The sequence below is a fragment of the Gymnoscopelus braueri genome (assembly GCF_963280865.1).
Source record: "Gymnoscopelus braueri genome assembly, chromosome: 5".
NCBI classification, from domain to species: Eukaryota; Metazoa; Chordata; class Actinopteri; order Myctophiformes; family Myctophidae; genus Gymnoscopelus; species Gymnoscopelus braueri.
In genome coordinates this window covers 1,450,069-1,472,161 of record NC_137606.1, presented here as the reverse complement: position 1 = coordinate 1,472,161, position 22,093 = coordinate 1,450,069, and the positions used below count along the sequence as shown (strand labels likewise).

General features: G+C 41.7%; 2 protein-coding genes across 4 annotated transcripts in view; one reads left to right on the top strand and one right to left on the bottom strand.

Annotated features, from left to right (window-relative positions):
- The window catches only part of mark4b (MAP/microtubule affinity-regulating kinase 4b), a 66,443-nt gene extending 59,112 nt beyond the window's left edge, over positions 1-7,331 (top strand). For 2 of the 3 annotated variants that reach the window (XM_080429008.1, XM_080429007.1), the window contains exons 16-17: positions 852-896; positions 2,713-7,331. In XM_080429008.1, coding sequence (XP_080285134.1) covers positions 852-896; positions 2,713-3,049 — 382 coding nt within the window. In that variant the 3' untranslated portion in view covers positions 3,050-7,331. The remainder of the gene's footprint in view (positions 1-851; positions 897-2,712) is intronic. The other variant, XM_080429009.1, reaches the window with a different exon arrangement.
- Positions 7,332-7,473: 142 nt separating this feature from the next.
- ckmb (creatine kinase, muscle b) lies at positions 7,474-13,196 on the bottom strand. Its single transcript, XM_080427851.1, has 9 exons — positions 13,121-13,196; positions 11,028-11,140; positions 10,440-10,536; positions 10,164-10,318; positions 9,906-10,038; positions 9,484-9,655; positions 9,241-9,364; positions 8,588-8,777; positions 7,474-8,061 (listed from the first exon to the last, which is right to left on the bottom strand). Exons 2-9 carry the CDS (start codon positions 11,118-11,120, stop codon positions 7,883-7,885), a joined length of 1,143 nt encoding a protein of 380 aa, XP_080283977.1. The 5' UTR covers positions 11,121-11,140; positions 13,121-13,196; the 3' UTR covers positions 7,474-7,882.
- Positions 13,197-22,093: the final 8,897 nt, after the last annotated feature.

Here is a 22,093-nt window from a genome sequence, read left to right as displayed (position 1 = left end):
GTTACCAATGACACTAATGAAGGCTCTGTTCCATTCTGGTCAGGGTCCATTTGGTTCCATTTGTACACTCAGAGTTATGCGGGTCCTTGAAATAAAAACGTTTTGAGAACTACTGTGCTACACGAAATGGAACAGAGCCTTCATTAGTATCAATGGTAACACCGGTAGTAAGGAAGAGGCCCAATTTCATTCCAATATGGCTGCTGTGCATAGAGCCTGTTCGTGAAGACGCTTGGCTAAACCGGATGCACCGCGGTTCGGTTAGATTCTAATCGACATTAGAACACCTAGACTCCACTGTGGTTGGCAGGTACTTGCCTAATGTTTTACTACATTGGAAATTAAAGCCCATGTCTTAAACAGGACAAGGCTGACTGTTTGAACGCCTTCATATTTGTTGTGATGGAAGGATTTGAGTGACAAACACAAAATAAAGAAATGTCATTCCAGTTGCTGTATAGTTCATTCATTTACGGAATGTTGTCATTGGAGCAAGGAAGCTTCTAGGCTTTCAGACAGCCTCTAGGCTCCACCCCTGCCTATTCTAGCATCACATACTTTCTTCATTCACACCCCGTCCTTTTGTTTAACCTTTTCCTTTCATTCTGTTCTGTTTTGTTGGTGATTCCGGTGTCCTGTTTTCGTGTCCCATTCGGTATAGTAAGCGTAGGTTGGTGATGATCCATCTGTGGTTTGAAGTTTGCATTTATATTGTGGTGTCCTGTGTTGTGATTGAGTGTTTGACTGATGTGGCCTTGCTGCTGATTGGAGCATTGATACAGGAAGTGGTCTGTAGCATGTTGTGATTGGCTAATGTATTTCTAACATGCACCTTTTGTTTTCCTCTTGAGGGTCACAGACGAACCTGAGAGACTCAGCAGATCTCCGGTCACAAGGTGAGTTCATGTTTTTACACTATGAGTTTATACATTTACATTTCATGAGAATGAGAAAACATCCAGGACCCAATGAATGTCCTTTTCACATGGACTTATTTTTGCCTCACCCAGACATAGCAACGGACACGTTTTAACCTAATTGAAAACGCGTCCGTTGAAGTGCTTTCTCTGAATATATTTACATTTCACCACCTTATACACACTTAACCAAAGCGATGTCATTTGTGTAACGTCACATGTTGACAGATGAAATGGTTACTCTGTAAAATCCCTAGTGTTAATTTATCCATCTGTAATTCAGAGGATATACGTTACATTTGTACACTCTGAGAGTTAAATTAACACTCAAGCTTTTGCAAAGGCACGCCGTCTAAAGCGGACTTGAGTCACAAGAGGCACTGGCGAGCGAGTCGCAGTGCCAAATGTTGCGAAGTCCGCTTCAGCCGACTCAACGCTGTTCGAGTTATGAATCAGAATCATAACTCATATACCCCCTAGTCAATATGTGCCGTCTCGGGTATCCCAGAGACGTCAGACGTTTGCCGTTTGGTCCAAGCCGTCACCCGTTTGCCGTCTTGGGAGTGAGAATGTGTTGACCTTATACACCAGAGGGCTTCTTTTGTGTGATTAATTCGCCCAAAAATATTTATATTTTCCGAACTATTGGTTGTGTCATGAATACATCCATCCACTAAGAACTCAAATATCACATGGTGATAAAGCAACACAATTCTTATTCAGAACGAGGTAATATTTTCACTGCATATGAAGGCATCAACCTGTATGGATGAGGCATCAACAATATGGGTCCATTTGGTTCCATTTGTTAAGTTAATTCTCAGGATTTTGCTGTGTCTGCCCTCCGCCCAGCCACGGCTGTAACCCAGGCTATAGCTTCACCTCAGTCTCAGGTTAAAACCAACAGGTAAAAACAGCGGCATGGACTAGCACCACCATGCTAAGCTTAGTTAATGAGTGTGATGTGGTTATACTGTAGAATCTACAGTGTAGTTAGTAGACAGTAAAAATGGACCCATACATTTGACTGTGTAGACATGGTGCCTTGTGGTAGATGATGCCTGTGAGTTCAATGTGTCCAGAAATTAACTTGTGTTTAATCACAACTTCATCCCTTGATATATGTTTGCCCCTGTTCACCTTCATTTGTGCACTACTCCTCATGGGTTGTTCACGTATAGAATAGAAAGGTGAGTTGACAAAGTTAATCTTGTGTATGCTGATAGTGAAAATATATTTTGTGTGAACATAAGTAAAAAATCCCCCAAACTGTAATATAGCTGATTGAGTAATGAGTAGCCTTACCTACAGTTGAACACTAAAGCTGACACTTTGCATAACTCTTTTATTCATAGAAAACTGGTAAAATATGAACTGACATGACTTTATTTCAATATCACAGTGATGAATCCCTGACTTCATATATTTATTGACCTTATTCTCTCAAATTCTCAATTATGCTGGATTGTATCCCACATTGATACATACAGTGCATTCACACATTTGAAAATACCAAATAACAAGTTACTAGTAAATAAAATAATCAAACACTAATATATTATATTAACTTGTTTTCTTCTTCTCCCCTCTCCCTAATGTGATCTACTTCACTCATTTATCCATCTATACAAACCACAAACTCTCATTCCCCACACACTCTCTCGCCATGACTCTCAAACCCTTCAATCCCTCATCTTTACACCTCCTCTTTTCTCCTCTTCCCCTTTCTTTTCGTCTTCCCCACAATTCTCCCCACTCTCTTCCTCTCCATACACCCCTTTCCCGACTTCTCCAGTCGCCATCTATCTGGGCATCAGAAAACGGCCGAGCCCCGGACCCCCAGATGCGGCTGGGATGTGAGGGTACGGAGCCAACGGGACCCTGCCGAGGTGGTGCTGGCACTGCGCGAGGCGGCCCAGGGCTGCGGATGCCAGGTCCACCTGGCGGGGCCCTTCCTCCTGTCCTGCACCCACGGTGCGGCCGGCGCCCGCGTGGCCTTCGAGGCCGAGGTCTGCCAGCTGCCCAGTGGGCCGCCGGGCCAGAGCAGCGGCGTGCGATTCAAGCGCCTGTGGGGGGCTCCGCTGGCCTTCAGAGACATCGCCACCAAAGTATCCAAGGAGCTGGAGCTCTGAGGTTGGGGGTGGGGGGCGAGGCCGAGCCATGCTCTGCGGAGGGGAGTTGGATCGATGATTCGGGAAACGGGGGAATGAGGACGATGGGAGTGAGGAAGGATAAGGATGTTGGGATCACGAGAGGAGAAACCATCACTTCTCCTTCCTCACCCCCCCCCCCTTCCTCACCCCTTCTGTGACTTAGCTGGCTACGCCTCGCCTCCATTAAAGACCGTTCGTTAGCTGTTGATGCCACCATTGATGGACACACACACAGACAGATGGATGCACAGCCAGACATGCATAGACTGCCACCGCGGCACACACTTATGGATGAACTGTTAGTGACCTTTGAACCCCTGCTTAGAGTACGCCACCTCCTCCATAATCTGTGAACCAGAACCAGTCAAACTGTTATTTTTTAATGATTTCATATTTGATGATGATGATGATTATGGAGATGCTGGTGACGATGAAGACTGATAACTTGTTGTGTCAACATGGTTATTCCTATTGTATCATATTTGTCATCATTCCTTTTTAAAGAGCTGCTATTTAATTATTTCAGATTTTGATTTTTGATTTTTGATTTTTTTTTTTCCTAATAGGTTTTATTTTATTTTTTCTTTCTTGTATGCTTTTAAAATGGGCGGTTGATTGACCCCCATTTCAATTTCCTTTGGTTTGCGTCAAACAGATTTTGCCACAAATATTTAAGAAGTGAGGCCGCAGTCTGACCTCCAGGCTCCAGGGGGGAGACATGCAGAAATGCAGAAACTTGACGGACTGAAAGAAGCTGTAGACGGAGTGCTACAGTTTTGCCCATCAGCTGACAATGCCCATTTCTCTTGTTAAGTTGGACAGTTACCGTACTTGCACGTTCATGCCATTTCTGGTATAAGTTTGACTTGTGTTTGGCCACCATACTAACTGAAATCTGTCGGTTGTACCGACCTGGCTTCTGCGTTGGTCACCGACTATCAAAGCTGCCTAATGTCTGAGTCCTGAGCTGAGATGATTGTGAGGAGTACTGCTACTCTGAGCCATGTGTTGAGGTTAGAATGTTTTGCTCTCTGATCCTGTGCTCTCCCGTCCAATGTCACGTTACCTTATTCTCTTCCTCTGGAATACAGTAATCATTGATAATGTTATTGACCCTTAAAAGCCCAGAGGCCTCACAAGTAGAGATTATTGTATTCTTCTTTGAGATATTTGATCTTTCACAGATCTGGCACAGCAGGTTTATGTTTTACATCTTGTGTGCATGCAGACACTGAACCAAACAGTATTTTGTTTTAGGGTTTATTTTATCCTACTTATGTAGCAGAGTAGAGGAGTGGGGTTCAAAACATGGAACAACAGAGTGACAGAAAGAGTAAAACAATAATCACAGCATTTTAAAAGACTATTAAATATACTATTAAGTGATACTTGATTTATGTTAACTGTCTTGACGGTGTAAACCCCACCACCTTGGTACTCAAGTAGTTTAAACCAAACTCTAAGGCTTGATTTATAATTCCTTGCGCCTTGGCTGTGACGTGTTGTGAGCTTGTAGATCTGCTATTTTCGGTGCGTGACACTGGCAAGCAACTAAGTATAAATCAGGCTTAAGCATTTGACTATTTGATTCAGGCATGATCATTAGATCTGTAGAATGGGGTTAACAGTGCTACAAAGAGGGATGCACCTTTTTTATGGGAAGTGTTTTATGTCTTACTATGGAGCGTACCAGGAAACGATTTATAAAGTCATTTTTTATTTTTCCCTAATTTAGTGGTTCCCAATTCCCACCATGTTTGTATATCCCTGTCACCGCCAACTCCTACTATTTCTGGTCTGGGAAGGGAGTAGACGACCTTGTGTCTCCTCCGATAATGGAGTCAACGCCTGATTCTTTTCACCCGAGTTTCCCCGCGATCACGTTTAACGCGTGCGGACGGAGGAACACGATATCCCTCCCAGTTCCACTCTTGTGCTGAACAGGCGCTCTGACCACCCTGTAGGAGTCACTAGTGCAGCGACAGAGAATGCAGTCCTGCTGGCGTTCCACCCGCCCGGCCAAGCCGGAGGCACCGTGGAAGAATTGAACCCCAGTCTGTGGTTAACAGGTACTTTACCTCTTTGCCACCTGGATGTCTGAAGAACAGATTGGCATTCTCGATTTTGTTCTTATCTCTTTTTTATTTATTTTTTTTGTCACTGTGCCGGCCGGCCAGCAAGCCGTGGGCATACAATGCCAAATTCAGGACACTTATGGTCAAACTGCAAAGACATCTGCGCAGATCAGTGTTGTTAGGCACGCAAATCGGAATTGATAGGCACGTCTATATTCTTTTTTTATTTTTTATTTTTTTTACACCGATGTAATGTTTTCATTCAATGCCCATCTGCAACTGGGTGCCTTGCTAAACAGGGTAGAGAAACCATGTGATGTTTCCTGCGTGTTTAGACAGCCTGATCTGAGAAGATCACATCAGTGCCACTGACGGGTTTCTAATGTTGCTGTTCCTATGTAAACATAGTGTTTGATTACTGGTCGGATGGCTTGTTCATGTGAACTCCACTAGTCTCCTTATAGAACCACTATTTGACTTGATGGAAATGGACCATAATGAGGTACTGTGTGTTTTTTTTTAGGATCCTGTCTTTGGACAGCAGAGCATACACCAGAGTTGAATGTCTGACGTTACAAGGCCATCATACTAAGACAGAGTAAAAAATACAAATAAAAACCTTGGTTACTATTCTTGGGAAATACAAGTTGGAAGGCATTTGGCTTCAGTTCACAGTAGATATGCTGTAATTGTATACAACACCGTACATACCAGTTCTCTACCTGTAGGTTTGAAGGCTATAGTGGCATGAAACATGCTGTCTATTTTAATTGTTCTTGCAGCCAAATAAAGGTGTTTTGTCTTGTCAAGAAGATCCCTTCCAAACTTTTTTTTTTGTAACACTACAGTTCAAATCCGTTTTCGAAAGAACATTGTCTTTGCCGATATGGTAACATAACAGTTGTTTTTTGTATCAAACGGTAAGCTAAAGTTCAGTTAAGTCTGACTTACACCAATGGCATCTTGCCATCAAAATTGCCAGGATGCCCGCTGTTTCTTTTAGTTTCCCAATAAATTGATGGGGCCAAGAATCAAACTTGATTAATTTGATATTGAACTTTCAGTTGCAGCAGTCAAACCCATTTCCGAGCACTTGTTTGTTATTCACTGACCCTTAGGTTGCATTGATTGTTACATATATGTATTTTCTGGTCAACTATCTAAACCAAATGATCATGTCACACACTCAAAGATCTTTAATTATTGAGTTCCATAACATTTGCCCTATGTTTTAAACCTTCGCTTTGCAACACTCAGACATTAGTCAGCCTCAAGCCTGATTTATTCTTTGCAGTGTTGTACAAAATGTTTGATTAAAGGAAGCGTCAATCAGGCTGTATAAAAACACTGTAGCCACCACCCCACCCAGATGATTTCTACTCGGGCTTTAGTTCTGCAGAGAATATGACTGTTGACCAATCAGATTCCACTAGTGCTGAATGGTATATGACTGTTAACCAATCATGCCAGTGAATAATGTCAAGCCATTTGAAGTATGTTCCCAGGGTGAGAGGGAGCTATATCGAACTGCTCTAAGACACAGCGTTATGTTAAGAATGTGACTTTGAATGACCTGGCCAAAATACAGTCTTTGGAGAACTTTCTATAATTGACCGAGGCCCTCCGCTGCTCAGTTATAGGACATGGCTACTAGACAGAAAAACCACATCCACATACTGTCGTGCACCAAGAATTACTTGTATGTACTCCAAACTCCTAATTTTGTTGCATACCATCAACTGGTATTTTCACAACTCGAAGGTGAAACAATTCTACTTTTTTAAGTATGCAATCTCTAAGAAAACATTGAATTTGGAATGGAAATACGACACGTGTTAGCAGACTTGTACGATATACAGCAGTAAAAACTACAATGATTTTAGTTTGCCTCATGGGAGATTTCAGTCGCAACAGTTGGCCACCAATGTCTTAAAATGTGAAAGCTGTGACTTAGGGCTAATATTTTGCGAACATTTTGTCTCACCTGGGCCTAACTTTCTGAACTGTTCCAATAGATACTGTTAGGGCCATGCTTAAAGACTAGAGAGTTAGTGTTTTTGAAGCAGTTGCTATTATCAGTGAAACATACTTGTGGGCTGAAACTACAGAAATGACGACCTGCAATCCTGCATGTCTCCGAGGATATATTGTGTGAAGCAAAAATAAAGACTTTCAAATTCTTTCAATTTTTCTTTTACCTGGGTTTTTTCGTGGCTGTAGATATATTGTGGCTGTAGATATGTTTTGATACCGTAGTTTATGTTTATGTATGCATATGGCTGTGGCCATGTATGGCCCCAACAAGTCAAAAGAAGAAAAGTCTGTAAATGAGTTTCATGGGGCATGTTTTAATTGTTCAATTTCATTTGTACAACCAAAACAGTTGTTCATTTAGGTGCATACACATAGCCATGACCAGACTATGCATAAGGTTGATCCCAGGATGTTACACAGGTGAATAGAGTGGGAGGAAATGATAAAGGAGGAAAGATAAAATAGGAAAGGAAAAGATAAGCTTTTAGGTTAAGAGTCATGAAAGTAAAAAGTCAGGAAGAAGAAAGGAAGAAGCAGAGATAAAAGTGGAGTGTCTGTTTTGACGAAGTAGTAGCCAGTCGGTAGATACCGGTAAAATAACTTTACAACGAGGCTAGATCCTTTATAATATATATAAAAAAGCACAGAATATGCGACAGTGATTCAGTCAACACAGAGTAGAAGTCTGTCCCGTCTGTCCGCTTTACTTCTGGGCGGGGATCATGCCGTCGATGGCCTCTCCCTTCTCCAGCTTCTTCTCCATCTCAACCATGAGCTTGACGCCATCAACCACCATCTGGACCTGTGCCACCTCGGAGGAGCCCAGACGATCAGCGTTGGAGATGTCGAACACACCACCCACGGAGGCAGTGTCCACACCGCCTAGAGGGAGAGAGGGGGAGAGAGAGAGTGAGCAGAAGTTTGCCGTCAAGAACAGTGGTGGTATGTCGTTGAACCACTCATAAGTTGTCATTACGGTGGATAGAGTGTATGTTTCAGTGACATGGGTTGGTTCCATACTTTTCTACACTCTATAACAGGCCGTTCTTTGTCTTGTGATCAGTGGTGGAAAGTAACTACAGTAAGTATATTTACTGAAGTACTGTACTTAAGTGCAATTTGCGATGTAGTAGAGTAGAAGTAAAATTATTGAAAATTGGAAGTACTACTCCAGTAAAGTAAAAATACCTCAAAAGGCTATTTTGTTGATTTTGATTATTGCTATGTGCTTTTACTTTTACTTTATACCGTACTTGTACTTGTAACAGACTACATCCACAATAGGGTATTGATGCTTTTACTTAAGTAAAAAAAAAATTAGTGCTTCTTCCATCACTGCCTGTGATTTTGCACAGTAGCCAACAGATAAAAAAAACGAAAGAAAACATGGTTTTGTTGTTTCCCGTACCTGTGCCGCGCTTCTGCAGACGCAGCCTTTTGAGGATCTCCTCGAACTTGGCGTGTACGCTGAGCTTGGGCAGCTTGACATGGACACCACCACGCAGGCCGGTTCCCAGGTTGGAGGGGCAGGTGAGCACGTATCCCAGATGCTCGTTCCACATGAAGCCGTGGTTGTGCTTCTTGAAGATCTCCTCAATCTGGCAAGAGAACAGGATGAGGAACATTACGTTTTTGTGGTTAAAATCAAAGACAGTAAAAAATTGCCAAAGTGTGTGTGTGTGTGTGTGTGTGGCTACTGTGCAAGGTGGTTATAGTTAACAAAACTAAATTTAAATAAAAAATATATAGTAAAAAAAAAGGCTTTACAAAATAACGATAACTATCTGAAACGGTTTAAAATCATAGATACAATGTCCTTAGTTTTAGTTTTTGTCAAAAATCGTCAGCAAAAATAGCAGATCTACAATGCCTCGCAATGCAATAAAAATTTTATATTTGTCTGACCTTGTTCAATCTTGCCCCCAACTAGTTCAGATTACAATTAAATTAAAAAAAACTAAAACTCACACTAAAACTAATAGAAACTAAAACAAACCTATTCAAAAACTAAACTAAAAATGCAAAACTAATAATACATTGGTACTGTGCACATGTACATACCTTCAGCAGGCCAGTGCAGAAGCGTCTGAACACCTCCTTCATGTTGCCACCCTTCTCCATAGCGATGACGCGCAGGTGATCCTCCTCGTTCACCCAGACAAGGAAGGACTTCTCGTCGTTGTGCCTGATCCAGGGAGAGAGTTTCTACTTCAGTTTCAGTTGCAAAATTACAGGACATTAACAATGTGCAGGACATTTAAAATATTTAAAATAAAAAAATATGAAAATATGTGATTGTCTCACCAGATGCCTCTGCCGTCGGGCCAGTCACGGGCCATTCCAGCGCAGGTCAGCAGGGGAGACACAGGCTTGTCAAACAGGAAGTGGTCATTGATGAGCTGGTCCTGCTCGGCGTCGGTCATACCGTTCAGGGGGTAGTACTTTCCCTTGAACTCACCCTCCAGAGAAGCCAGGGCTGAGAAGCCAAACAAGAAATAAACAAACAAAAAAGAATTAGTCAGAGACCATTTACTCAAGACCTGTTACTTTTGTCAAACTGCTAAATGCAGATGGCATCTTTCAAATGTGTCACCCGAAAATAAACTAAACATATTTAGAGTAAGAACAGTAACTGTGTTGAGTTATTTTACAACTCTATGGTTAGCATGATGACGTAATTCATAGATTAAGGTGTTGTTTACGGAGTGTCGTCGTTTCGTACTCACCCTCAATGGACAGCCTCTCAACAGCTCTACGCTCGCCACGGCTGTTGTGGGGGGGCAGGGTGTATCCCTTGATGCTGCGTCCGGTACGCACACGGCTGGACAGCACGTAGGCGGGGTCCAGGTCATCTCCACCCTGGTGGTGAAGGGCGAGAGAACATTAGGTTGTGTCTTCATTCACTTACAACTACTGCTTAAACCTCCATGAAGCCTCCATACGGCTTATTGAGTTGTGTGGATCTGATTCCGCCTCCTCCGTACCTTCAGGTTCTCGAAGTTGAGGTCGGTGGTGTGCTTGTCGGTGGGCTTGTATCCACCGTGACGGTCTGAGATGATGGGGTCGAACAGATCCTTGAAGACCTCGTAGGACTCCTCATCACCAGCAACACAGCCAACGGTCATGATGAAGGGGTGGCCTGGAGGGGACAAAATATATTTAAAAAAACCTGTTAGCATCAGATGGGGGGTGGGTTCTCTTTATTTTATATTTCTTTCCGTCCTGTAATATGTGACACTACTGTACACTTTGTGTCTCACCGGGGTTGTCAACACCGGTCTGGGTGACGTCGTCCAGGGTGAAGCCGCTGGGGGTAGACTTGCCCCTCAGCTTGCCGTACAGCTCCTTGGTCAGCACCTGGACCACATATCACATAGAACACCTTATCAGTAATGACACAGCACTCTGATCCTGAGTGGTTTATGATGAATGCAACAAAAATGCTACATTTCTTAGCTCATCTTTGTAACAGGCTCTATTACATGGATCAGACACATTGTCCAGTAATAGAAGAGCTAAGAGCTATGTGGAGTACAAGGATTTACATTTTATTTCATAGTGACAACTAGCAACAACATCCTCTTGTGAAGTAGAATGTAGTGTCATGCATTCTAGGATTGGAAAAATAGTTTTACGAGTGGTTTATTTTTACCATGTCTACAGTATGTAGTTCCTGTGCTGGGGAAGGGTAATAATGCCTTGCCATAACGCATAATGCGGGTTATTGTACAGAAAGAGCTAATGCCTTGCTAAAAGGTGCAATTCATTGTGGAATTATGGTACTGATCCTTTGTGGCTGTCTGATACAACTGATGCCTATAGCTAAAGGGCACGGTGTGGATCCATACCTTGGCCATGTGGTTGTTGTGCAGGGACAGATCTGGGTACTCCTCGTCGGAGCCCAACTTCATCTTGTAGTCGTTGTGACAATTCTTCGCCATGGTTGCGCTTTTCACTCCACCTGAAGGAGAGGGAGGAATTGTCAGAATCACTATAATTGCCAAGTGTAATAAACATTCAGAAATCTTATCTAGCCACAGTATAAGAGAGGAACATAAGAGGTGTTTCTAAGTTGTTATAAGTAGTAATAGCTGGGACCAGATCCAGTAAATACCATATTTCATGTCAAATGTTTCTCCAACAGCCCCAAGTGCCTTGTCTATGAGCCTCCTGGTGAAAACCAGACACCTTATCACACCACCCCTCATCACTTCTCAAGCTCACTCTGTCCTCCCCCTCTCTCTCTCTCTCTCTGTCTCTCCCTCCCCTCCCTCAAAGTTCACCAACGCAACAGCTGTCCGTTGAGCAGTCTCTCAGTGTCTCCCCTCTGCGGACCTGTCTCTCTGGCTTGCTGACAGCCGTGTGGTCTCCATTGCTCGCCTGTCTGACCACCTGTCCTGATATTTATAGCTTGGCTTTCCATGTGTCCACATCACGGTGTTCCTCCCACCATGTGTGCTACAGGCTTGAGCAGACAAACCGAAGCACCATTTTTTTTCTCTCTGCACTCATTTCTTGAGGTAAGATTACCTCAACAGCCAGGTCTACTCTCTTCCGTTTCTACTAGAGATGCTTGATAGCTATCGTATAATCTGATTCCACAGATTATACAATAGCTGTGGGATATTCTGTGTTCCCCCATACCGATAGGAATCACCTCTTTTGCTCTAGAAATCAGCTAGAGTGCATTCTAGAAGGAAATCAGTTCTCTGGTACTGCTGAATGTCAGTGCACAGAGCTGCAAATGCTGAAGCAGTCAGATTACACAGGTGCACATTATGAACAGGGCGATAAACGCAACAAATGCTAGGCATACCAATTGTATCAATTTACATGTCTCTCTGCCTGACTCGCCTCCCATTTCTCTCTCTCTCGCTGTCTCCCTCCCTCCCTCCCTCCCACCCTCTTTACTGTCATGACTCTCGCTGCCACACCAAAAGGTCAGTGTGTGCATGCGTCTCCGATGGTGCCATGAGTTCCAAGACTAAATCAAGCGCTCCTAAGTATGCCAAGGGCCACTCCAACCTGACCTGCTGCCGTCAGCAACAACTGATAGGCGTTCACAACTGCCTTTGTGACACCGTGCTGACATAATTTAACAGACAGACAAGACGTCCCAACAAATCAAAGGACACCATGCATTTTGTTACTCTTAAGTCTAATGCTGTGTTCACACTGGCAGCTGCAAAGATAGTCTAACTAACGGCCCTATTCTGGGCGCCGTCTTACCCATTATCCCTAAACTTCTTTGCCATTTTTTACTATTTTGAAAAACATTTTCAAATAGTTGAAATAGCAAATCTACAAGCTCACAATGTGTCGATGTAGATTGGCTATTTGAACTACTTGAAAATGTTTTTCAAAATAGTAAAAAATGGCAAAGAAGTTTAGGGATAATGGGTAAGACGGCGCCCAGAATAGGGCCGTAAGTCTACCATTCATTTTCAATGGAAGCCAGCGACATGAAGATACAAAAATACATCTGACATTTGTAGCTGCTACAAAAGCTACAACAGCTGCAAAGCTACAAATAAGTTGAGCAGGCTTCAGCTTCAGATACAAAGCTACAAAGTGACAGATATGCTGTGTAGCTTTGTATCTTTTGTATCTGCCAGTGTGAACACAGTATTAGGCTGTTAGAAAAAGAAAAGTTGATTTGAGTAGTTCCCATATCAGGAAGAAAAGGTGCAAAACTGCAGAGAAGTCCTCAAGTGAAAAAAACAGCAAACAAAAAAAAAACCATTTCAACGCTCCAGTGTAGAAAACACCAATGGAGGAATACATTTGACAGAAGAAAGAAATTCTCCATCCCTTTCTGCGCTTTCCTTTTCAAAGTTCGGGTTTTTCCATATTTCTACAGTAAAAAATAAAAATCAACAATCACCCGTGCTCATTCCCATTGAGTTATGGGTAGAGGTGAAATAATTGTTTTTTGTTTTACCTGCTCAGGAGAAAAGAGAATAAACAGATCCCGGGATCAGAGCCTGTTCACCAAGTGTAGGAGTTGCCCAACGCTTCTCAGTGACTGACTGTAGGTTTTATACTGAGAACTCTGTCGCTATTGGCTGGTCAGCCCTCACATCCCTCAGTGTGATTGGTCACTGGAGGCCCTCTGTGCCTGGGTGAGTTTTCTAAAAGGCAAGAGTGTGCATCAGAACACTCGAGACAAGGCAACAGCTGTGGGCCCCCTGGTGAACCAAGGGCCCAACCCTTCACCTTTTTCCCATTGATAGTTTCATATGTGTTTGCGAAAAGCAAAAGGTAGAATGAGGCCTGAACACCCTGACATTTAGGAGTGCGAAGAAAAACACATGCATTCTCCTGTACTGAGAGCGAAGAGCAGAGGTAGAGTGAGGCTACAAGACACACACATTTAGGGAGTGAAAAAAGACACATTGCATCCACACAAACAGTAGCTGTAATGTGATCAACATATAATTTACATTCAGGCATTTAGCAGATGCTCTTTATCCAGAGTGACTTACAGTAAGGTAAACACTTACATCAAGTGCAGAGAGACAGTGTAGTGCCTCTAATGTAGGATTATAGGTAAACCAAGAACCTAGCATCAGTCTAAACAATATGATATAAAATAACAATAATGATAATAATGTACATGTACAGTACATGAAGTCAAATGCACCAAACCCTGACTTATTAGCATGCATCATGCCACTCAGGTGTGCACTCACAATACCACTGCAATTTACAAATGACGATTTAGCCATTAGGAAGATGCTCTTATCAAGAGCGAAGTGCAAGATCAGAGTAAATGGCATGAACCCTAGTGAAAAAACAATAGGGTAAATGGTCGCCACAATCACAATTAGTAAATAACTTGGTGATATCACCAACTTGTCCCCTCCCTTCCTGTATCTCACATAGCTTTTTTACACCTTATGTACAGATCGATGCATGAACACAGACACTGTGACGCTTTGGAGAATGATAACACCTACTGGTTTACTAATAGCCTTCCATGAATTAATAAACACTTTATCTTAAGCCCTGTTGGCATGGGGCTACATTATAGTAATACTTCAAATAGCACATCAGATCTCATTAGAGCCATTACTCTCTTATGTGGCTGCTTGCCTGTTTGGCCTGTGCATGCATACCAACTCTGAGGATTTTACTGTGTAAAAAGTAAGAGAGAGGCAGTGAGAAACCAACAATACAAATGTCATATATTTGTAATGGAGAAGAGCTGAGTCATAAGAAATAGTGTTGGTCATTAAATTTGATTTAATTTGAGGTTTACTTATAATTGTTGCTTAGATTGTTTGGCAAGATTCTTCAAAAATGAGCAAAAAGCACAATCTGCTGCGAATTAATGTTTTACTTGATTTCAAAAGGGCCAATTAGATAAGTCGCTCTGGATAAGAGCGTCTGCCAAATACCTAAATTGTAAATTCACAGGTAAAGTACTGTAGGGATAATTGCAATTTTCACAAGTAAAGTGTGTCAGGTCATCCAGTTCATGAGGGCATTTGTGGATGTGTAATTGCATCTGCATTTGTGTACGTACTGTACTGTATGTGTACTTCAGCAAGGCTGTATGCCAGCACAGCTTTGGTGTTAAATAAAATGCTGTAGTGCATACAGATCTCCATGTCAGCCAGTCTGTCATTAAAACCCACCTCCTGGCTGAGGTCTTTCAGGTTAATATTCCTTTGTATCTATTTCTAGACACTCTTTAAGACACAGCTGCCGTGCCAAGCCAGATACAGCCTGCTACGTATATATCCAAGCAGTGTGTGGTCTATTTCATGCCCTTTTCACACAAACTATGACCACTCATAATGCTCTGTTTGTTAATGGATTTTAGCATATTATTTGTGATACTTAATTGTGTGCTTGAATTGTTGAGCCTTACTGTCATATCGTCTCTGTCGGGTGGAAAAGTATCAGATCTACAAGCTCAAAACGCGTCGCTTTGAGCCGTGTTTCGAGTTTGCGGATCTGCTACTTTTGATACTTATGTGTGACGCTGTAGTATGATCAAGTAGGGCATTAATTTACAAAAATACACAAAAAGTTTTTTCAAAAATGAGATAAGAGGTTTCTGCCCGACAACAGCAATATTTGGTTTTTATCTGCAGGAAAGAACAAAGGAAAACACTCTTCAATTGTCCAATGACAGGTTATTTAATCATAGGACATTATCATCAACAGTTGTGAATGTTTTTCAGATGAGGTTGCCTGCCCACTACTGCTAGCTCACAATAATCAATACATTGAAGTTACTGTTCTATAGCTCCGTTACCCCCATCTGTAACACAATAGACATCAGATCTGCAGATCTGGAAATTAAATCACAACCACATCATGTGATGGAATGGAGATCCTTGGGGGCGGTGCAGACACACACGATGGCACAGACAGCAACTAGAAACCAAAGCTGCTATTGCATAAGACAGCAGGCTTTCCCACTACATACCAAGATCACTGGAGATTAAAATAGTTATAATGTGGGGTTGTTGTGGTTGTAGTTGCTAGTAATGGACTGCGAGTCAGTTGTTGTGTATCGATCTCTCAAAAGATAGCAACTTAAATATATTATTTTCCAGAATTATTGGGTTGTTAAAGTATAGCTGGCAAGAGTTGTATTATTAGTGTTTTCACAAAGGAGGGATATATAAAGCCAAGGAGCACCCTGAAGCAGACTCAAGCAGCCCTTCCTTACTGAGTCAGGTGTTGTCAGATCGGGGCTGTCCAATGAAATGCTAAGCTTGCAGATGGTGCTGTTACTGTGATTGCAGATTGTTTATGCCCCACACCCATCCACCTGTTGCTTGTGCTTTGTTTGAGCTACCCTTGGAGGGGATTCTCTCGTGTTTTGCTGTCTGTTTTACGATTAGCAGGGAGTGACACAGGAATCAGAACCACTGATGCCATTCAATACTCTAATCCCTGTAGGTATCTTTGTATGGCTTGGGGAGGCCGAAACATACAAGGATCAATTCAGGCTCCACTCTCATCAGCTGCCCTAGGTAACTACAAAGCTGCAGAAGAGTTGAGGAATGAGTGGTCAGAACATACACTCTATCTTAGTGCCGTAACTCTAAATCAATACCCAGGGTCCAGTTTCACAGCTGTGACCTGCCTGTCCACAAACTTCACTTACCAAATTAGCCTCTGACCATGTCCCCACTTGTCCCCATCCCACAGTATACAAACATGCATACAGTACACACTGTCATTTGCATGCATGCACAAGAGGAAGGGATTTTATGGATGTGAGGGGGGAGAGGTGAAGAGCATGAGATAAACAGTAAGGTGATAATGATATAAAACAGGAGGGATTATTTTATTATTAACTTAATATGAGTGTGAACATTTAAGTCTGACAGGTGCACCGCACACTTTGATCATTTATTTTCTTTGATCAAATTTGATCCCTGTTAATTCTTGTGTCTACAAGAACTTTATATTAAGGTCGGATCTATAATGTGTTATAACCACTTTTATAATGCATTATAACGCAATTAATTATAAGGCATTATAACACACATAAATGTTTAGAATTATGCAACTTATAACAAGGTTTATGAAGTATTATAACTTGTAATAATATAATGTATAAGTACTGGTCTTAATGCATTATAAACTAAAATAGCGGAACAGCACATTATAACTACTAGGTAACACTTTACTTAAAGGTCGGGTCTAACATGCATTATAATGCATCATAATGCATTATAATGCACTTATAAAGTTATGGTAGTTATAATGTTCTGTTCCACTGAGCTTGTAATGCATTATGACCAGCACTTATAATCATCATCATAACCTTTATTTCAACTCGGAATGCAGTTGAGGGGCAGGCCCTCATTTTCAATGTAGCATAATACGTTATAAATGTTGTTATAAGTTGTCATACATGATTATAAACATATAAGCGCATTATAATGCATTATAAATGTGACTATAATGCATTATAGACGCAACCTTTAACCCTTGCATTGTGTTAGAAACCTGCTGACACTTTTGGTGTTAGCAGGTCAAATTTGACACGTGATTTAACTCAGCCCAAAATACTAAATAATCATTTTCATTTATTTTTCCCCCTACCTCATAGCTGACTTGTTATACATTCATATCCATGTAAACACTTTTTAAAATATTATTTTGGGTTAGGGTTTCATCTTTCAATATAGCTCGTTTTCAATTATAAAAATTAAAAAAATCACTCATACATTCCTTACAATGAAGACAATGGATAATGATGTTATTTGGCTATAATAGACTAATATTAGAACACACTTCCAAAAATGTAATACTTGTTTTTGTTTTTTAACTTTTTAAAATTGTTAATATTATTAAAAATAGTGACATCTGTGGTGTTAAGGGTCAAAATTGACCCATATACCATAGAAGGTCAAATAAACCCCAACTCTATTTTACTCCTAATAGCAAATGCAAATTGAGGACAAGTTTCTCTCACTCTCAAACATGTAAACATGACTGATGACTCCGCGTCATCAGCGCCCATACTCTAGGTGGGGTTGGCGAAAGGGCCCACTCTGTGTGGAGTTTGCATGTTCTCCCCGTGTCTCGGGTAGTTAATACCCTCACAAAAACATGTAGTAATCCTGGTCACTATAACGCCTCCCCCATGACAGCCGGGGCGCCTGATGGAGGGGAAGGGAACTGGTTGGAATAACGTGTTCCTTCCACGCGTTACGTCCAACCAGGGAAACTCCCCCCTGTCAGGTGACAAGAAGGTCAGTTGGCTCTCATGCATTGAAGGAGGCATGAGCTCGGCCCTGGCCTCCCTAGGCTGGTGAGGGGAGTGTAGTGCCCAGGATCACTTAGCAAATTGGCACCGGGGGAAAAATAAGGGTTACAAAATAATAATAATAATAATAATACAAATAAAATTAAAATTAAATTAAATAAAAGAATTAACTAAAATGGTGGTAATTAATTTTGTTGCGTTAAAATAGCTGTTTCTGAGGATATCATGAAGCCTTGTTCCAATAAATAAATGTAAAGGGTACTTTTGACCTATTTAAACTTCAAAACGGGTAAAAAATTACCCTAACACAATGGAAGGGTTAAAGGTGTTACCCTTAATTCTACCCCTTTTGCATAATCCATGTTCTAATTGTCTTAACCACTATAACGGACCCAGGTTCATCTTAATTTTTTCCCGCCTACACAATATTGCGATGCGTTGTGAGTTTGTAGATCGTCTATTTTTGGAGACTGTTTCCCCCTGGAATAGGCATGCTGGGGTTCAAGTGGCTAAGACTTCTTTAAAATGCCTCCACCCCTTTATCTACACCTCTGACACACACGCACACACACACACACACACACACACACACACACACACACACACACACACACACACACACACACACACACACACACACACACACACACACACACACAAACTCCCGACCAAATTAATATATTCATGAAGGGGGTGATTTTTTATAGTTCATCCATCCATTGAGGGTCATATATGACTGATAATTGTACGTTAGCTGTACCTTGTTGACTAAAGTGCACCATGTTCTGTGCACCATGTTCTGTGTGTGTGTGTGTGTGTGTGTGTGTGTGTGTGTGTGTGTGTGTGTGTGTGTTTGTCTCCTCTGCCCATTCAAACCAGTTATCTCTCTGGGTCATACGATCGTACGTATGCTCTGGCATAGCTCCAGTCTCCCAGATTTAGAGTGTCACTCTATCCCTCCCTATCCACCCTATGGGGCCACATGAACTCCCATAGCTGCCCTAGAGGCAGCACCCAGCAAGGACACTTATGTAAACAGGAACAGGGTGTGGTCACATCCACAGCACCAATAGAAAGGGAGACAAGGTGCGACATTCTTCTGATCTCTATTATCTGTCACTACAGTGACAGCCAGGGCTCCATGCGTTGCTCTCGGATGGTAGGGTGAGAGTGAGAATGTTGTAAGAAGAGTGTGTGAGTGGAAATTAGAATAGGGAAATGAGTGATTCAAAAGTCAACTAAGAGAGGAGAGTGGGTGATGATGAAACCTAAACGAATCATTCACACACATACTATATAGCTTCCTATGCATATGCACACATATTATAGCACATACATGTACTACATACAAACAGTATGCATACATGTTGTATACATGCGATATGCATACATGTACTACATACTTACAGTATGCATACATATAGTATGCATTTCCCCAAGGGAGTCAGCATACACAGTCACCTGCCAATGCACCTCAGAAGCTGTTTTAGGGTTTAGGGCTGTGTTCAAGGGCACTTTGGCAGTATGCACCGTCAGGGTGATATCTACAAAATGCCCAAGGGATGAATAACGAAAAAAGGGAATACCTGCACTGTGACACTTGCTTCGAGGCAAAGGCTCACATTGCACTAGTTAGATTTACTTGAGGGTAGATTCAGTGTGTGGGTATTCGTTTTCCTTTTGTTGACAGATGCTGATATTCTTATCCACAAGTGCAACTGTAGATTTGGTCTAATCCCTACTGCAGATGGTGAACATTACAAGCAATTAATAATACAACATGCAGTTAATCAACTCAAACTCGTCTTCATTTCTAAGATAATGCACACTGTGGGAAGTGTGTATACATACACAGTGCATTATTTTATGTCTTGAAGGCAGGGGGTTCCCATGAGGGGATTCCCCCATGCCAAGGTGGGATCCATGGTGGGGGCAGAAGAAGAGAGGCAGGGAAAGGATGAGAGGGGTCTCGGGGGGAGGAAGACTTTACTGTACACACCGATGCAGCTGTTGCTGTTGAGGGTTTGACTGCAGTTGGTAAGGTTTGCATGTGTGTGAGTTTGATCGCATGCGGGATAACCTTTAATGTAATATTATACCTTGATATCTTGACAATTCGATTTTGCATTGCATGTCTGCAGTCAGCGCTTGTGTTTGTGGCTAAAATGCACCTGTTATGCAGTGACTTAAATCGAAGTCTGACTCAGTTATAACAAGTTACATCTTCACTATTTATTCTCCTTCGCCTACTGACAGACAAAATCAGGGGATCAGTGGGGTTCAGTGACACTCATTGGGTGTTAACAAGCACAATGATAATCTAATTTTAGCCTGACTAAGGAGATATGATTGTAGCAACTGTCATGTAAAAGTATGCCTGTCCTCGTGAGAGTCAGAGCTGAACTGGAGAAATGAAGACAATCCATTTGTCCATAGTGCAATTACTTTCATTATTCAAAAGGTGTGTGTGTGTTTGTAGTGTAGGACCTGGCTAAGATATGTATGCACTTCATTTAGGAGAGAATATCTCAACTGTTCTTGGCTAATATGACCCCAGGGAACAACTTAGGAACTGTGACTAATTCTCTATCCGGGGCGAAATACCCGAAAATGACCACGCCCTTTTTTAAATGACCATAACCGGTGCACTACTTCCAACATGGCTCTATCTGCTAAACCGTTGGAGCTACAGATTTACTGAGGTGCTCAAAATGTTCAGAATACTTATGTTTAGGGAAACATAGTAAAGTGTAAAATTTCTAATTTGATATTTGACAGAACAGCTAAAAGAAACCGCTAAAAATGTATTACAGTCCTGGGCCATAGGGATATTTTTGCGCAAATCAATCTAAGAGCACCACATTTGTCACAGATTTAACCCAGGGCATCTAATGATTTAGCAAGGGCGCCCGAGCCAGCGACCTTCAGGGTCATCATAGTGGCCAAATCCAATATGGCCGCCACCTGACAACATTTTTGGCTATAACGTTTGAACCACATTTTGAGCTATGAATGCAAACTTGGTGTCTAAATCATGTTTTTTGACAATTAGAAACATGTTTGAATGTTTATCTTTATGATTTAATCCATCTAGACGACACTAATTTGATTATCACAAATATGGCCACTATGTTATGAAACAACCAATCTATCTTACAATGTAATTGTATTGAAACAAGAATGATTTAACAGTAGAACTAATTCCTATGATGATAGGCCTACAGCTACAGCTAATACAGTATGTTCAACAATGCTCAGCATAAAATGTAATACTATATAGTATTACTATTCTATACACCATTGACTAATATGATATCATACAGTACTATAGTCAAAGGTGTATAGAATTGTTTACAATATGTTTATATCACATTATGGTCTTGGTGTTACAACAGCAACAGCTTTACTGGCAAGATAGGTCCAGTAAGGTTCACACTAGTCATGGAGTCCCAGTACCAGCCCAATTTGAAATCTGGGATATTTTGTTGGACGGAGGTTGTCTGATTCCAATAGGAGCTGGTCTGCAGCAGTTTTTACATGCTGAATCAGTGCAGCTTGGGTGGAGGAATGTTCTTGAGGGACTGAGAAAAGCCACTGTCAGGATTCATCTACTCTGCTGTGGCCACCACGGCTCTTGCCGTACAGCAGTGGTTCTCAAACCTTTTTGGCTCAGGTCACCCCTGTAAATAACTTTTTCATCCACGGCACCCCTGAATTACATTGTTACTTGCTTACTTATAGGACCCTCCATTTATGTCATATTACGGTACTTAAAAATGTAAATATTTCCGTCTAAGATACAGTATGTCATGAGGAAAACTTGAGAGAATTTCAATTTCCATTAGGGCAGGTTGAAAATAATTCTATACTTTTACGTTTAACAGTCGAAAATTGCAGATCTACAAGCTCACAACGCATCGCGTTGCGATGCGTTGTGAGCTTGTAGATCTGCTATTTTTGACAGAGATTTGGTGTAGGTCCAAAAGTGATATGGATCAATTCCAAATATTATCAAAACATTCTGAGGCACCCCTGGACTGGTGTCACGGCACCCTAGTTTCTTTGAGATACCTGCACTCCTTTTCCCATAGTCAGGGAAGGCTGATGTTGGTCAAATGGTACCAGGTCCCTTGAGAACCTTCCTCCCACCTAAGCTGCACTGATTCAGCATGT

Excerpts from the sequence above, each read along its gene's own strand:
- ckmb (XM_080427851.1), bottom strand. The coding sequence starts at position 11,120 with ATGGCGAAGAATTGTCACAACGACTACAAGATGAAGTTGGGCTCCGAC. Across the intron at positions 10,537-11,027 it reads ACAACAACCACATGGCCAAG|GTGCTGACCAAGGAGCTGTA; the intron begins GTATGGATCCAC and ends TATGTGGTCCAG. Across the intron at positions 9,365-9,483 it reads CCCGACGGCAGAGGCATCTG|GCACAACGACGAGAAGTCCT; the intron begins GTGAGACAATCA and ends TCCCTGGATCAG.